Source organism: Schistocerca americana, chromosome 3 (assembly GCF_021461395.2).
Source record: "Schistocerca americana isolate TAMUIC-IGC-003095 chromosome 3, iqSchAmer2.1, whole genome shotgun sequence".
Taxonomy (NCBI): domain Eukaryota; kingdom Metazoa; phylum Arthropoda; class Insecta; order Orthoptera; family Acrididae; genus Schistocerca; species Schistocerca americana.
Genome location: NC_060121.1, coordinates 844,996,651 through 845,015,406, shown reverse-complemented (window position 1 = coordinate 845,015,406; position 18,756 = coordinate 844,996,651). Strand labels below are relative to the sequence as shown.

General features: G+C 45.4%; 1 protein-coding gene across 1 annotated transcript in view; it reads right to left on the bottom strand.

Annotated features, from left to right (window-relative positions):
- Positions 1–18,314, bottom strand: part of LOC124606433 (netrin-1-like) — a 170,761-nt gene extending 152,447 nt beyond the window's left edge. Inside the window, exon 1 of the mRNA XM_047138415.1 lies at positions 17,389–18,314. Within this exon, the coding sequence (XP_046994371.1) occupies positions 17,389–18,183 (795 nt within the window). The 5' untranslated portion in view covers positions 18,184–18,314. The remainder of the gene's footprint in view (positions 1–17,388) is intronic.
- Positions 18,315–18,756: the final 442 nt, after the last annotated feature.

Below are 18,756 nucleotides of genomic sequence, written 5' to 3'. Positions count from 1 at the left end.
ATTTTTCTCATTAACGAAAACGATTTAATCAAGATTTCGATCGACTATAGTGACGAAACTCTTCGCAAGGGCTTGCGTTTATCAATCTGCCGACCTTTTGCGTCCGACATTATCTTTATAGTTTCTAATCACCAATGATAAACATGTTACGGATTTCTTTCTTTTTATAATTTATAATTGTTATTTACTAACTGTGCGTCGTCCGGCTTCATGTTACATCGGCGAATATCGCTATCTGAAAAAAATTGTTCAAGGTATAGTTAAATGCTTAAAAATTATCCTTTAATTATTAAGAGAAATGTTTGGCACGCTTGCGATGAAGGGTATTTAGATACGTAAGGCGTGGGCGTAAAGACAGAATCGTGACGTTTGCTAATAGGTCTATGGAATAACACGATACTTTCCCATGACTGCATTGCACACTGTGAGAAAGAGCATGGGAGTGCACCAGGTACAGTGTATCCCAGCTTGTGCGTAAAGCGAAGCGACGGCATCTGTGCTGAGAGACATAAACTAAATGAGCGGTAACTGTTCCGATTCCCTGTCTACACGTCTGGTAAGTGTGCAAACTGTGACCAGGAAGTTGCCCATGTGCAGCAGTTACGCACGTGCGCAGAATTTCTGTCCGGCCCTGTTCCGCGGTGATTGATTTGGAATGAATCTTTCCCTCTACTGTGGAATGTGCATTGTTCTGAAACGTCATGGTAGATTAAAAGTGTATCGGATCTGCACCCGCTGTTCGCGAGCAATGTTTCAAAAAGTCGCTATTTTTACAGTATATAAAAATCGACTAATGGTTGGAGTAACTTTAAACAACTTTTTGTGAAACGTTACGTGTTACTCTTACTGAAGGAAGTACGACCATATGGGAGTACAAAAGGAAATCTGTGACTGACTTGAAAATTTCTTAGTAGGGAGGACGGAACCTGTTATCTTGGATGGGAGTCATCAACAGAGACAAGTAACTTCAGTTCACTGTACGTAAACATTCATGTCTTACGTTTATCGGATGAACCACATCTTGCTATTGTCAGTCTTCTCTGTATTGTTTAATTTTATTTTACACGTCTAGTTCTGTACGACGAAATTGAGGAGCATATCTCCAATGTCTTGGAATGTGTCAGTGCATGAAATTACAACATAAAAGTAATAACAGATACAATAAAATGTTTATGAACCCAAAAAGACAAGCCATAAGTTTATGCAAACGCAATCAACAATATAACACAGGGAGCAGCTTAACATTTCAAGGAACTCTTCTACAGTGACACGTGAGGAAACACTTCAGTTTCGATTGTTAAGCACGTGGATTACTGCTAAGATTTTTAAATTCTCGTGACAGCTTATTGAAAATTGACGCAGCAATGCTCACGTCTTTCTGCACAGGATTTAAGGAATTGAAGATTGGATTTCTGCCTAGTATTAACTGAGTGGAAGCTGCTAAATCTTCGGAATAAGCTGATATTGTTAACAAGAAACGACAGTAAAGAATATATGAGGCTAATGTCAGAATACCCAGACTAGTGAACAGCGGTCGACAAGGGGTTGGCGAACTTACAACTCTTATTGCCCGAACCGCCCTTTTCTGAACCAAATATCTACACTGAGAATGGGAAGACTTACCCCAAAATATAAACCATTCATCATGAAAGAATGAAAGTAAGCAAAGTAGACCACTTTTCGTGTCGAACTATCATTTATTTCAGATACCTTTCGTATAGAAAAAAACGGCTGCATTCTTTGAACAAGATTCTGAACGTGTGCTTTGCACGACAGTTTACTATCTAATCTGAACACCTAGAAATTTTAACTGTTCAGTTTCACAACTCATCTGCCCATTCTATGAAATTAAAACTTCGGGTTTTGTTGAATTGTGTGTCAGAAACTATAAAAACTGAGTCTCACTGTGATTTAGTGTTAGTTTATTTTCTACAAGCCATGACCTCGTGAATTTTGTTATTTCCACTCTATTAACGATTTCCGAATCGGTCAATAAACTTTTATTAACAAAGACTTCAAAGATTCTATTCTCTTTTTCATTCAAAAAACTCATTGTGTCAATATGCAACACATTAGTAAGCATACAGACAGAAAAACTTTTGACTCAGTACCACACAGACGCTTATTAATAAAAGTGCTATCGTATTCATTATCAAACGAAATTTATAACTGGAATGAGGCTTCCGTTGCTAGGTAGCACGCAGTACGTTATCTCGGACAAACATCTTTGACAGTTAATGTTAGGGGCGTGGCTGAAGTCTTGCAGTTGACGCAGCTAATGGAGTACTGTCTGAAGAGAAAGCCGCACAACAAAGATTTATTTCAACTCTCACAGAGGTATTTACTCTAACCGCACTCCATACGTGAATGGAACGGGAAGAAACCCTCATGTATAATACAGCTGGGAAGTATCTTCTGCCAGGCATTCCACACCGCTTTGCACACTGTGAATGTAAATGCACCAGGTCATAATTTCCAGACATATATTTGTGTTATACACACACCAAAAAACGCTTTGCATCGCCTCGGTTCCGAGAGTTCCACAACCTGTACAGAAAATTGGAACAGAGCTCAACATAAACATCATTTCCGCCCTTTTTATTGCACATGAAAGCCACACGTTGAATGTTGTACCACAATACAGCGAGACATTCAGAGGTGGTGATCGAGATCGCTATACACACCGGTACCTCTGTTACCCAGTGGCACGTCCTCTTGCAGTGACGCATGCCTGTATTCGTCGTGGCATACTATTCACAATTTCATCAAGGCAGATTGTCCCAACACTCAACGGCGATTCGGCGTAGATCCCTCAGAGTGGTTGGTGGGTCATGTCGCCCATAAACAGCCCTTTTCATTCTATCCCACGCATGTTCGATAGGGTTCATGTCCGGAGAATATGCTGGCCACTCGAATTGAGCGGTGTCGTTATCCTGAAGGAAGTCATTCACAAGATGTGCACGATGGGGGCGCAAATTGTCGACCATGATGACGAATGCCTCGGTAATATCCTGCGGATATTGTTGCACTATCGGTCGGAGGATAGTACAGTCGTTACGGCGCCTTCCATGACCAACAGCGGCGTACGTCGGGCCCACAAAACGTTACTCCAAAACAACAGGGAACCTCCACCTTGCTGCACTCACTGGACAGCGTGTCTAAGGCGTTCAGCCTGACTGGGTTACATCCAAACACGTCTCAGACGATTGTCTGGTTGAAGGCACATCCGACACTCATCGGTGAAGAGAACGTGATGCCAATCCTGAGCGGTCCATTCGGCATGTTGTTGGGCCCGTCTGTACCGCGCTGCATGGTGTCGTGGTTGCGAGTATGGACCTCGCCATGGACGTTGGGGGTGAATTTGCGCATCATGCAGCCTATTCTGCACAGTTTGATTTGTAACAGCATTATTCAACATGGTGGCGTTGCTGTCAGAGTTACTGCGAGTCCTAATCCGTAGGTAGCGTCATCCACTGTAGTAGTTGCCCTTGGGCGACCTGAGCGAGGCATATCACCGACAATTCCTGCCCCTCTGTATTTCCTCCATTTCCGAACAACACTGCTTTGGTTCACTCCGAGACGACATGACACTTCCCTTGTTGAGAGCCCTTCCTGGCACGAAGTAACAATGCGGACGCGATCGAACCGCGGAAGTGACCGTCTAGGCGTGGCTGAACTACAAACACGAGCCGTGTACCTCCTTCCCGGTGGAATGACTGTAACTGATCAGCTGTCGGACCCCCTCTATCTAGTAAAAGCTGCTCATGCACCTTTGGGCGGGTTTAGTGAAATCTCTGAATAATAAAAGGGACTGTGTCTGTGGTACAGTCTCAAATGCCAACATCTCTCTCAGGAGTTCTGGGAACCGGGGTGATGCAGAAACTTTCCTGATGTGTTCCTAGATGGGCTATGGATCCACTACTTCAGTGCGGTTGATCAAGTACGTCCGACCTTCTGCGGGAATCTCCGAGTCGCGAGCATCGAGGACAAGTACAGGCACTGCGGATAGGTGGCGCTCGGTGGCAATGTTGGTCGGCAGTTAAGCGTGCGGACTCTCACTGAAGCGATGACGCTGTGCCCCGGATGGCGCAGTGGTTAACGGAACTGGGTAGTAAGCAGGAGGTCCCAGGTTCGAATCCCAGTGCGGTACACTTTTTCACTCGTCGCCACTGATTCCGCGTAAGCCGGCCGAAGTGGCCGTGCGGTTAAAGGCGCTGCAGTCTGGAACCGCAAGACCGCTACGTCGCAGGTTCGAATCCTGCCTCGGGCATGGATGTTTGTGATGTCCTTAGGTTAGTTAGGTTTAACTAGTTCTAAGTTCTAGGGGACTAATGACCTCAGCAGTTGAGTCCCGTAGTGCTCAGAGCCATTTTTTGATTCCGCGTGATGTCCCGAGGCAACTGGCGTGACTAATTCCTTTGATTTCGTTTCTCCCCCTCCACCAGCAATTTACGTATACTATATTTATATTTATATTTCATGTCGAAACCATAACTGCATTCGGACACGATACAGTGCGATTGGCAATCCGCTCAGACGTCGTAGCATCAGATATTTGTACGTTTTATTTAAACGGCACCAAGTCCAGACAAAGAACGGGTAGAGTTTTTGTACATGGGCTACATTGCCTGTGATCGTTTGAAGTGGCTCATATGTACGTTTTCTTTTCGTAGCGTGGCACACTTCGACAAACGTGCATTTACCAGGCACAGCTATCGTGCTCCAGGCAGGCTGAACATGAACAGCCTTTGTTGCTAATTTGGAACTAATTAAATAAAATGTTTTGATATTATCACTCTTCTCAAGCTTCATAATGCATCCATTCATCGCAGTGACCTTATTCGCCGAATATTGCCCCATTTCTCATGGAGCATATCGGTAAGATGACAGGAAATGGTTTCAAGTGATATTTGTTATTCTTTATATTATATAAGGGGGGTTTCAAAGAGAAACGACCCGGAGTCTGAAATGCGCAAACCGGTGACAGGAGGGTAATGTCGTGGCATGTGTAACGAGGTGTGGTTCCGACCAGAGCATGGCACCCATGCACGTCACGTGACTATACAGAGGTAGAAGCAGCACGCATCAATCGTCCATCACTGCCAGTCGCATTGCGAACAGTGACATGGAGGCGTCAAAAGAAGAGCAACGAGGTGTTGTTCGTTTTCTGACAGTGGAAGGAGTGAGAGGAACAGACATTCATCGACGAATGTCACAAGTATACGACGAACACTGCATATCCCTTAGAAGGATCAAGGCGTGGTACAATCGCTACAGGGAAGGACGGGTGTCGTTAGCTGATGATGCTCGGTCTGGAGCACCGCACTGCATTACCGATGACATCGTCCAGCTGGTGAATGCACTCATTACCCAGGACCGCCGAGTGACAGTGAAAGCCATAGCCACCGTGGTCGGACTGAGCGTCGGAAGTGTTAAAAAAAATGGTTCAAATGGCTTTGAGCATTATGGGACTTAACATCTGAGGTCATCAGTCCCCTAGGACTTAGAACTACTTACACCTAACTAACCTAAGGACATCACACACACCCATGCCCGAGGCAGGATTCGAACCTACGGCCGTAGCGGTCGCCCGGTTCCAGACTGTAGTGGCTAGAACCGCTCGGCCACCCTGGCCGGCAGAAGTGTTCACACCATTATGAAGGAATGACTGCGCATGCGGAAAGTGTGTGCCCAATGTGTGCCCCACAGTCTTCAGTCAGATGAGCAAGACAGTGGACCGTTCGACATGTTTCCTGATGTCGAATGGTCCACTCTCTTGCTCATCTGCAGCGCTATGGTCGGGAAGGGAATGCGTTCCTGGCACGAGTGGTGGTTGGAGATGAGTCATGGTGTCATCACTTCGAACCAGAATCAAAACGACAGAGTCTCCAACAAAGCATCCACGGTCACCACCACCACCACCACCACCACCACCACCACCAAAAAAAAGCCAAGGCCCTCCACACGAATGCAGGAAAGGTTATGTTGACGTTCTTCTTTGACCAAGATGGCCCCCTTCTGATTCACATCCTGCAGCACGGGACAATGGTGACTGCCCAGCACTGCTCGCGAACCTTGACCACCCTTCGCCAAGAGATCAAATTACAACGACCAGGCAATCTCACCCATGGGGTCGTTCTGCTCCACGACAATGCAAAGCCTCATACGGCCAACACACTCGCGGCAATAGGAGGTTCTCTGACACCCTTCATACAGTCCAGACCTCTCTCCCTGTGATTACGCCATTTTTGGTCCCCTTAAAAAGGCTCTGAGAGACAAACGATTCAACTCCGACGACGACGCCCAGCTGTAGGTGCGGAACTGGTTAACACTGCAGCCCAGGGAATTTTATGAGACAGCCATTCACCGCCTTTGTAACGGTGGGACAAGTATCTTAACAGCCAGGGTCAATACTTTTAACATACGGGTACTGGTTTCTGTAATTATGCCTCCGGCTCGTTTCTTTTTGAACGCCCCTTGTACCTGGAGAATATCGGTAGATAAAATTTTTAGTTGTTTTAGACGTGTTTTTCAGTTGTGTGGTCTGTTTAGTCTACTGATGTCTGAACAGTACAATCAAATAACCAATAATCTAATAAGAATCAACAAATATTATTAGTGTTCTCAACACAAAAGTCATACCTTACTAAAACAAAATCTGAATGAAGTTCTCTTTCTGCAGATATCAACAGTATGCTGGTAATTTACTACACTTGAGTAGTCCAGTTTCATTCATTGACTTATCATAAGCGATGGATCAGTCGCAAGTTAGCCTACAGCTACACTTCAGGCAAAACAACGCACGACTATTCGTCCTTTTCCTACTGTTGTACACCAAAAAAATCGTGAAAACAGTCTTGTTTGCACAAGAGATTCAAAATTATATGCGAGGATAGACGTCGTTTTCCACACATGAGTCGTGTGTGGCTTGGTAGTTTAATTCCAAGAGAAGACTAAATTTTGAAAATACGCTGATGATAAAATTACTTCTCCTACGGAAGCCAAAACGCACAGTAAAATCAGCACAGAAACATCAGTAAAAATTTTCACAATTCTGAATTTCTGTATTTGTTATTTATCGTACACTAGATGGGCAACCCGGAATTGCCCGGGTATTCGTTTCGCCAATTTTCTATTAGAAACGAAAACAAAAAATGAACTGTTTGTAAGTAAGTATAAAAAAATTCATTTCCATACATTCCTGAAAATTTTTTGAAATTATGAAACTTGGTCCCGGACAGTTTCTGTACGTTGGCAGCAGCTGTTTCGCTTATCTATAACGCGATTTTGTAAATGTTTCTGTAGCAACGCCTCTTCAGAATTCAAAAGTACCGTTTCCACCTATAGTCGTTTGCGCTTCGACGTTGCAAGTTACCAAAAGCGCTGCCAGGTGTCAATATCCTGAAGTTGAGTCGACTCTGGTAAAGCGAAGTAGCAGAGGTTAAATCACAATTCATGCACAATGCGACAATTTTGCATGCACCTCAATCTTTATGACGTCACATCTCCTGAACTATGATAGGTATCTGGTTCTTACCCCCAAAGCGATTGTTGCCTGACAGTACGGGATCTTTGGCTGAAATCGATCCAGTGGTTTAGGAGGAGATATGGGAAAAAAAAAACACCAACTTCTGTAACATATTTCGATTTCAGTAGTAGTTATCGTCGTAACGAAGTTAAGAGTTCAATTCAGATTAAACGACTGGCAAAAAGAGAAACGAGTCTGCTTGTTTTAGTAACTAATCAACCTCAGCGGACTACAGACCCCGTTATAAGAGCACACTGGTGGTCACTCTGGATGGTTCGTGGCAGTGAACTGACGTGTAGGTGGCCATCAGTTTTACGGAATCGGCTCGTTAAGTGAGGTAGACATGGAGACGTGACAATGACGTAAAGGCGCTGTCATGTTTGGATGTGCCCAGGTTCACGCCGAGAATGAAGCTGTCCGAACTTTTGGTTGATCGATGCCGACCTCTCTACAGGGAAAGGTGTAGCACTCCCAGACGTGTAACACGCCGTAAGAACAGTGACAGTAAAAGAATCATAATCGACAGTAACAGGAAACGACTGTCCAGCCTCGTCAAATGACAATCGCTTTCAAACCAGATAGGAATTCATCATTAATAATAAAATCCGTTACAGTTGGAAAAATTATTTATTTCTAAAAAGGAAAGCGTATCCAGGTTTCAGGACCTATATCCTATCTTCAGGCGCATCTGCAAGATTAAAAATCGAGAACAACACCTATACACGTTGTTAACATAAGAAAATTAGCTTTTCTTATGTTAACAACGTGTATAGGTGTTGTTCCGAACCAACAGGAATTCTTAGGAAAAAAAAACCTGTACGTACATAAAATGTGACTCCATAAAGAATGCAAAACTGAGGTAAAAATGGGTTAAAATAGTGCATTCCCGGATACATCGACAGCCCAGTGAGGTGTTTAGCAGCAGAATGTGGAGGTTTGTCAGGTGAGAGGTAATTCTGTGTATTATTATTATTACTATTATTATTATTATTATTACTATTATTATTATTATATGGGGCGTCCAAAAAGTCTCTCCGGAGTGCTGTATGTTTGTAAGCCGCGCGTGACGTATGCCGCAGTGAATATACCGAAATGAAATTCAGTGAAATACAAGTTATTAATTCATTGAATGTTCATTTTTACTTACAAATTTTCACATTAAATGCTGAAAGTGTCCCCCCTGTTGTTGAATACCCAATTCAATTCCTCTAATCATGTTTCCAAACACAAGCTGCAACATTTCTTCTGTAACAGATGCAGTGAAAGTGGATATTGCAGTTTTCAATTCGTCGATGGATTTTGGACGGTTTTTATAGACAGTTGCTTTCGCTGCACCCCAGAAGAAAAAGTCAGGTGGTGTTAGGTCAGGCGATCGTGGAGACTAAAGTCCCTGTGAAATTATGCCATCACCAAAAACATCAGCAAGCAGTGACATTGAAACGCAAGCTGTATCCGGAGTTGCACCATCTTGTTGAAAATAACCGTTCAGTATTTCACTCAACACAATTTCTCCTATGAATGGGTACAGAATATCACTGCAGTATCGTTGTGCGTTTATTGTTTCGTTGAAAACAAAATAGGGCACCAACAATCCGATGTCTAGAAATTGCAATCCAAACTCCTATTTTCACAGAATGAAGTGGTTCCTCATGAATACACAATGGATTTGCAAAACTCCATATACGAGAATTTTTTGAATTCACGTACCCGGATAAACGAAATCACACATCAGTGAAAAGGCTTTCGTTAAGAATATCCCTTCCATTTTGTTGAACGAAATTTTTGAACCACTGACAATAATGTAGTCTCTTGCCATGATCAGTATTTTTCAGTTCTTGCACGACTGCCACTTTGTATGGGAAAAGTTCTAATTTTTTTCCTTACAACTGTGAGGGCCGTTCCAACACTAACATCGATTTTCTGGGCAAGTTTTCTTACTGACTTGTTCGGACTCACGGACATTTTATCGGAAATGTCAAGTAGTTTATCCTCGGACAAAACGCTAGTACGACCACTTCTCGGTGCATCTGTCACTGAACTCTTACTTCGAAATTTGTTCTTCAGATCTCGCACAGTCTCGCGATGTGGGAGTGTTGTCTCAGGGAAAACTGAATTAAATGTTTGACGAACTGGAACTTCGTTTTTACCGCCAGCTTTGAACACTTGTTCGACTAAATACACACATTCTTCAATGGTTAGCATCTTATCAGTAACAAAAACGAAGCAAATGAACAAAGGAACTAAACTTACACGTTCAACTCAACACGTAACGACACACACCAACGATACTACTGACGGTGGCAGAGATAAACGAAACAGTGAAATATTGGGAGAGTCCGCTTGAAGGGAAGTAACCCAGGCAGGCGAAAAATCATACGGCACTGCGGAGAGACTTTTTGAACACCTCGTATCTTCGGCTTACTCACAAATCACGGAAGAAAATGTCACCGTTAAACGGTGGGGTGTTCACACCAGCCGGGACGTCAACGTAACGGCATGTCAAATGTTCAAATGTGCGTGAAATCTTATGGGACTTAACTGCTAAGGTCATCGTCCCTAAGTTTACACACTACTTAACCTAAATTATCCTAAGGACAAATACACACATCCATGCCCGAGGGAGGACTCTAACCTCTGCCGGGACCAGCCGCACAGTCTATGACTGCAGCGCCTGAGACCGCTCGGCTAATCCCGCGCGGCACCGGCATGTCGTTCAGTGCTGTGCTGTCCTGTCGGCTCAAAGTGGGGTTAAGAAGGGGTAGTCCTCACAAGAAGGCGGAATAGGGTTTATTACTGACCAATGGAAAACTCTTAACGGGTGCCTTTGACAAACTTTAGGTATTTGCTAGAAACTGAAAGAGTAGGGAAAGTCCCATCTAAACATTTCAGATCGTCGATATTTATTTGCGTGAGAAAATATATGCATGTAAACATACTAAAAATATTTAAATGGCAATATATTACGCCGTTTCTACTTTGTTCTTTGCGTCTTTTCTTTCTAATTGCCAAATAACTTCGAAAACACTTTGTTCCTCTAAATAGCTGACATTTAGCCTGTTGAATCTATTTTTGTTATAAAACCTTTTATCTATTTCTACATTATCTTGAATTGTAAAACCTAACTCATTTTTAGTTTCCCGGTATTTGGTCACGGTTGAGGGACCACACGAACAGGAAAAATACAATCTTGTTACCATCGGAATATGTCGTGAAAACGACCACACGATGAAACAGTGACTGAGATGAACCAAAAGCGAGAAGTTCACCGCCATAACATGGAGAGTGGCCAGAATAGCTCAACCTTCGATGCTGCCAGAGGACGTCAGTGTCAAAACTTTCTTCGTGGGAAACCCCGACGGCGACGTTCAGTTCCAACGTCTTGACTGCCTTTGTGAACGTCGCCATTTCAGAAGCATTGTGGAATGTTTCTATGTTCCTTTCCGTAACGTACAGTCTGAATCGAAGCTTCCAATGCAAATTCACAACGTTGTATGTACGCCCAACAGCACATTTTGAAACTGGTGCAAGTAATTCAAATGTACCAAAACAAGCCTAGTGGAACGACAGAAACGAACAGCATCCCTAATGCTCTGAAAGAAGTCCTCCCTGAACGTAATAAAGTAAGCGAATTTCTTGATTCCTGTATGGCGTAACAAATATTACGTCAAGTTAATTAACCAAACAGTTCAACTGAATAACGCAAACTTCTTAATTTGAACATGAACGGTAACAGGATATTAGAAATACAAATGTAACGAGGTAATAAGAAAATTATGGAATAAAATAATAGAGAAAATCGGCGACTTTATAGAAGGATTTACTTTTACACTATGATGTGTTAACGACTTTCGCATTGCTGTTTATAGCTACACTGAGTGAAAAGAGAGTCAAACGGGAGAAGTGCATTTTTGAATACAGGGGGAGTGGGTCTAACTTCTTATTTCTCGTCATGTGAAGAATGTTCCTGACGATATATCTACGTATTTCTCTGAGGAATCAGTGTATGATGGGGAATACTTAGTAGAAGAATTAGTCTTTCCCTGACGTAGGCTTTCGGGAGTAGAGGAACACAAATATGAATGTGTGTATCCCGCGCCACGTTCCATAACCTGTCATGATGCCTAAAATAAGGTGCGAGACTTGTTGTCCTGTCCCTCTCGCATACAAATTTCTAAACTTACTCAACATGTTTTCGCGTAATCGTCGACGGCTTTCTTCCAAAGAGTTTATCGCCTAGACCCTCGTATACCGCGTTTTATTTTCCCGCAATTTTCCCAAAAATTAAAGTTTTCAATTCGCCCTTTCTACTACCGATTTCTCGTAATCGTTCGATTTAATATAATAATATTATCTCTATATGTTCCCTCACTGTGCCAGGGTCGAGAAGTTTACTTTAAAGTTATATAGGCCATTTGATCAATAGTACCCAGACACGGCTGTGTAGTCCGCCTGCTTGGCTGGGTGGTAACGTGCTTGCCTCCCGTGCAGCGGGCCAGAGTTCGATTCCAGGCCAAGTAGATTTTCTCCGCTCGTAGACTGGGTGTTGTGTTATCATTTCTTCCTCATCACCGGCACGCAGGTCGCCCAATGTGGCGTCGGCTGGAATAAGACTTGCACTCGGCGACCGAACTTCCCCACATGCGGCCTCCAGGCCAACAACGCCATGCGCTCATTTCATTTCAGCGCTGTGTAAAGCGGGATTGACCATTAGATATCACGAGAGGCGAACCAACCAGTGTCAAAGAGGGGTATGGGGTATTGTGATTTTAGTAGAAAAGCCGTAATAGCTGAGTGGAGTTATGAGAGACTGACTTCGAACGTGGTCTATTTATTGACTGTAATCTAACAGTTCCATCAGGGATATTTCAACCCAAATCAACTGTTGATGACGTGATTGTGAAGTGGAAATGCGAAGGAACAACTAGACCAATATCAGGCGGACAGGGACCGTTGAGTATGACGTGAAATCAGTCACTCGTTAGTTCCAAAGTGCGACGAGCAGTCCAGCCATCACAATGACAGTTTCAAAAGGAATGTAATACAACGGTCGAGCAGTTCCTTATAAGCCACGCGTTTCTGATTCCTGCAGTCAATACTGACTCTTGAGATGGCGTAAAGAGCGACACCACATGACAGTGGATGACTAGAAACTAATGATTTGTAACCTATGGCAATTCCATGGTAGGCTTTGCGTTTGACGAATACCTGGAAATCGTTCCCTGGCAGCATGTGTAGTCCAACAGTGAAGTTTGGAGGAGCTGATATTACGGTATTTGGGTTGTTAGGGTGTGTTCCCCATCACTGCGCATACGAAAAAGCTAAATGCGGAAGGATATCAATATTTTAGAGCACTGTGTACAGGATACAACAGAGGAACAGTTGGTAGATGATGACTGTATCAGTATGACGATTTACTCTTCTGCCATAAACCATCACCTGTGAGGCAATGGTACTTTTTCAGTAGCCTTTCTGGAATTGACTGGTCTTAGCAGAGCCCCGACCTGAACCTCAAGAAACACCTATGGGATGAGTTCGACCGCTGGCTTCGTTCCAGATCCCAGAATCAAACGTCACTGCCTTATCTGATTTCACCTCTGGAAGAACAATGAGCTGTCATTCTTCCGCAGACACCCACACCCGTCACTGAGAATGTCCCTAGCAGAGTTCAAGCTGTCATAAAGGCGGAGGACACATACTATACTAGCATCCACTATTAGGTGTCGGGACACCTTTGATTAGACAGTGTAGAGGCCAATCTATAGCTTCCTCTTTCTTGAGTACAGGAACAATTAGAGGTTCCAACAGGAGCCAACTTCTCATTCGCCGGTGACCACCCATAATGGTACATAATACGGGAGCCAATAGCCAACAAAGGTTACGCTCTCCCTCCACCGCAGTAACCTATTAAAATAAAGTTCTCTCCTTCTTCCTTAAGTGACCAATGAAATGAGCTATCATTTTAACATTATGATGTAATAGCATGCGCAGTGAACAGTAATAACAAAATATAAGGGACACTGCGTAGCTAGACCAAGAAGAAGGCCGCTGCGACCGTGGCCGAAGCGTTGGTCTTCTCCAGCAGTAGTTTTATACAATATAACGCGGTGCCATGCACAGAAATGTCGAATTCCATGTTTCCTTCCAAAACACAACAGAACACATTTCCCTAGTACTAGGGACACTTCGCTCGTGTGGGCTATAGGAAATATGTATAATGAATGTTGTTGGGTTTGTCCAAAACGGTGCGTTTATGCGGCCAAAATAAATTCTCAAAATATATCCCTGCACAGTTGGACATCAGAGCGGCCGTTGTGGCCGAGCGGTTCTAGGCGCTTCAGTCTGGAACCGCGCGACCGCTACGGTCGCAGGTTAGAATCCTGCCTCGGGCACGGATGTGTGTGATGTCCTTAGGTTAGTTGGGTTTAAGTAGTTCTAAGTTCTAGGGGACTGACGACCTCAGAAGTTAAGTCCCACAGTGCTCACAACCATTTGAACTGGACATCAGCATTTCGTGCAACACGAGATGTTGCCTCATGTTGGGCAACACCGCTGGACAGTAAGTGCAGCAACGCAGTTCCAGGCCAGAAGAGTTAACTTTCCACGGTAGTGCGGCGGAAAATAGACGAAAGCCAGCAGGTGGAAGTGGGTGCGCGGGTGTTTTACTTTTTCAACTTCATTTCTAAAAAATGCAAAGAAAAATAATGCAGAATTTTAAAATGAGGCTAGATAATTGTCGTTTTCAGAATGTCTGAACACGTTTTTTAATTTCTTTTGTACATGACATTAAATGAAAGGCTGCAAAGACCTATCTAATATGCGGCACTGTAGACGCCTTAAATCGATTAGCGATAACGAGGCTTTTGGCTACCAGTGATTCACACAGATGTTTGACGTTTCGGTAAAAGTGCATCGTTCGTCGATATACGTGTTCTTGCCAGAAATTTGTAACGCCTGCGTGAAAGAACGAAAATCATTTATGCAAGTTTTAAATAACGTTGTACTACTATTTTACGAAAAAGCCTTTAGTACTGCGCCTTAGTATCCTTAAATACTGAACATATTCAACCAAAAGCTATAGCACCATTGCACGTCTTTTATAATTAGCTGAAGCTGCAATGTCACAAGCTTTCCCGTGTTTCTTTCGTGACTATTTTTTGTGTAGGCGCAGTGGATCATCGAAGTTTCTAGTAACGCGACAGACTTCGTGACAGTAAGCATGTGCATATAAGTCAACGCTGATCAATTCCAAAATTTAATGAGTAGACGCAGAAAAGACTCACGCTGAGGATGAACCATCTACATAGCTGCAGTATTCTGATTCCAAATCTTGAGCGCATACAGTAATAGTAGCAAAGTACCTTGGTGCAAAAGGTGGGACGGAAGCATTTACAAAGCTAGAAACGCGTACGGCTCAGTCACCTGAAATATCGTCCAGCCCACGTGCACAACTGCAAAACTTACAATGGCTGGCCACGATGGTCAGATCATGGTTTTACTTCAGACTCCGTACGTTTTTAGCAGTCAATTACGACAACGTAATGTACAAACAGTAAGGCGTACTACTTAGGCAATATCGAGAGAACCGCAAGAGAAGTTTTAAGCGTCAAACATGTACCAGTGCGTTGCCACTGAGCACGAGATGGGGAGCTGTTAAGCGGTTAGCGCTCGAGTTCCATAATCGGTGGCTCGATGGACTGCGTCTTCCTGAACTTAGATTTCAAATGTACATTTTTTTCCAACACTGGTCATATTTTATAAGTGTCGTAATAAAAAAAATACATGTATTTGCACGACATTTTATTGCATTTCCGATGGTATTTGATTGTTTACCGATTCTAATTGCTGCAACGACTATTATACTTGTAATTATGGACAAGTAAACGACCGAATGCATCACGTTTTTTCTGAAAACGCCGAAAACAGCAAAATAACATTGGAAATCTAACAAAAGTTCATTCAAATGTACGTGTATTTTCATTATACTAGGTTTCAAATGTCATATATATGAAATGAGACCAATGCTGAAGAAAGACACATCTAAAAAACAAAAATATGGGCGGGACTCGATCCAGCGATCCACCGATTGCGGAACTTTAACGCTAACCACATGACCGCTGCCATCTCATGCTCGGAGTCGCAAAACAATTTTTATTCGAGGCGAAAGACTTCTCGTGCGATTTTCTCGAAATCGCCTAAGTAGTACGCCTTTCTACTTGCACATTATATTGTCTTAACGGACTACCGAAAGCGTAAAGTTCGACGTCAATCAGTGATGAGAACGCCGTGGCCTCCCCTTGTTAGATAATCACCTTTCTTGCAATAATGTGGCCGGGCCATTAACACATAAGTAAGAGCTATTTTTGGGCATTGCAACAACGAACTATCTCAAAATTTAGCCCGTGCAAATGGAGTAAGAGTTACGCGTACTGTCCCCGCCTCCCTGCGTTGTTCTTAGTTGTTAACTGAAATGTACATAGCACGCATCGAAATATTCGTCTGAGACTTGTCCATTATATAACAGGTTTTCTGAATTTATCTTGCAATTTTAGTTTTTACGATGAAGTGTGAGCGAACGTTGAACTATGACTGCGCTATAGACCTATCTGTCAGCACAATCTCCATTTGGCATTCAAATTCGTTTGTTTGGCCATCGCTCAACTAAATTATCACCTTTGAGCAATTTTTGTATTGTGGAGATCCACAGCTGTAGAACTGCACCATGACAACTGTATAACTTAGTTTCGCGGTTGAACTTTTTTATCACAAGGGACAAAGAATGTCGAGTCTTCTACTGGTTATCGTTTGAAATAAATAATTAAATAAACATTCATTCCTGAAGATATGGTCTAATGTCGCGCAACTAGTTGGATTATAAATAAATGTTTGGTGGTGGTGGTGATTGGTTTCTTGGTCGCACAACTTCGTAGTTATCAGCGCCCGTACAACGTACACAGTGCAAGTTCGCCAATTTCCCGAATGATGATGAAGTGACGAGGACACCACAAACATCCAGTCCCAGGGCGGAGAAAATCCACGACCCGGATGGAAGTCTAACCCGTGATAACATTTGTCATACAGCTGAAACGGTCTTTTTCATCATGGTACCACTTTGCAGCATAACGTACACCTCGGGCTACGTCGCTACAGATTAGTCAGTGACGATAACTAAGTTTGCAGCGGGCTGGGGGAAGGGGGATATTTACATCACATGCTAGTCATCAGAATACTCGCCGAAAATTTGTCTTATTTAATACCAGCCTTTCTGAATGTGACTTGCAGTTTTAGTTATTTGCAAGGGAAAGTGCTTAAAAATTTGGACCCATGCTATAGTTCAATCAATTGGCTCAAATGGCTCTGAGCACTATGGGACTCAACTCCTGTGGTCATAAGTCCCCTAGAACTTAGAACTACTTAAACCTAACTAACCTAAGGACAGCACACAACACCCAGCCATCACGAGGCAGAGAAAATCCCTAACCCCGCCGGGAATCGAACCCGGGAACCCGGGCATGGGAAGCGAGAACGCTACCGCACGACCACGAGATGCGGGCTTCAATCAATTATCACAGATCTGTGACTCATTCATAGTCGTCACCGTCCAGTAGTTCAGTCTTTCACCGTAGACACGATTTCGGTGCTGGGAGGAGGGGGAACTATTTTGAAAACGCGCGTTTAGATACGAACACCGCGTATTTCTTGTACTACCATCTCTATCCAGCTCAAGCTAAACTGTTCTCCTAATGAGAATGAGTGTCGTTAAAGTCTAGCAGTTATCGAGTGGTCGCGCACGGCAGGGCCAAGCGAACTAGCGCGCCCAGCGCTGTCAAACAACGCGGCGTGGCTTGGCGCGCCGGACTGACCTTGATGTCTGTGGCGGTGACCCAGTCCTGCAGCACCGGGCTGTTGTCGAAGTCGGCGGCGCTGGGCCGGCCTTCGAGCGTGCTGAAGGCGATGCGCGACGCCCCCAGGCCGCCGCCGCCCCCGGCGCCGCCTCCGCCGCCCCCGGGCAGGCCGTCGCCGAAGCGGTGCGCGTCGGTGCACAGCGCCTCCTGCTCGTTGGCGCGCGTGATGGTCGCCCGGTTGGGCCGGCCGTACACCTTGCGGCACTGGCCCGAGTAGAACTGGAAGGGCTGCCACGTCTTGCCGTAGTCGACGCTCTTGTAGATGGCCAGCGAGTCGGGCTTGGCGGCGCGCGGGCAGAACTGCAGGCTCACGTACGTGATCTCGTACTTCTTGCCCAGCGAGAGCGTCAGCGTGACGTTGTCGCCTGCGGAGCCGGCCGGCGGGTGCGACGGCTCGGAGCGCCAGCAGGTGACGTTGTTGGGGTTGTTGAGGTCGGTGAGGTAGGCGGCCGGGTGGCGGAGGCGCGCCTTGGCCTGGTCGCACACGCGGCACGCGCCGTCGGCGTCGCAGTAGCGCACCGGCGCCGACACGCCGCAAGTGCTCGACGCGTGCACCGGCGCGCCGAACGCCGCGTTCACGAAGTCGGGGATGCAGCGGCGCGGCCGGTGCTCGTCGTAGCAGGGGTCCTGGGGCGCACCCTGCTGAGCCGCGAACAGGTCGAGGTAGGAGTCGTGGTGCACCGCCGCTGCCGCCCAGGACGACAGCAGCAGCAGCAGGTGCGGGAGTAGCAGCAGCAGCGGCGGCGAGCGCATCGCGACGACAAGGCAGGACAGAAGAGCAGGTAGGCGACAGACAGCGTGGCGCGCGCGAGCAGTCGTCCGCGCGGCGACCAGTGCCTTACTGAGGGCGAGACGTCGGCTGTCCCTCGGTACCCACTCGCCGCGGCATCACGACGGCGACTGGGGCGGCGCGCGCAGGCGGGGAGCCGGCGCCCCGGCCCGGCCGCGGCCAGCCAATGGCGCGCCGCGCTGCCCCTCCACCGCGCCCCGCCGCCCGCCAATAGCGGCGTTCGGCGCGCGCCCGCGACACTCCGCACGGAATTCGCAGGTGAGGCGCGCCGCGGCGGAAGCGTCTTGCGCCTGCGGATTGCCGAACCCACCGGGCGCCTGGCTGGTGGACAGCTCATGGGTCGGGTCCGCCAAGATATCGTACGTGATACTATGGGCGGTTGCTTCGGGTGCCGAGCTGAGAGGATCATCGGAGCCGCCCAAGTGCAAGACTTATTCAGAATTTTTGTAGTCCTGTCTTCCTCAGGACACCGTGCCGGCTGCTATTACTTAAGAAGTCTTCTGGCCACTCACATATCTGAGAATCTATTCGGTGCG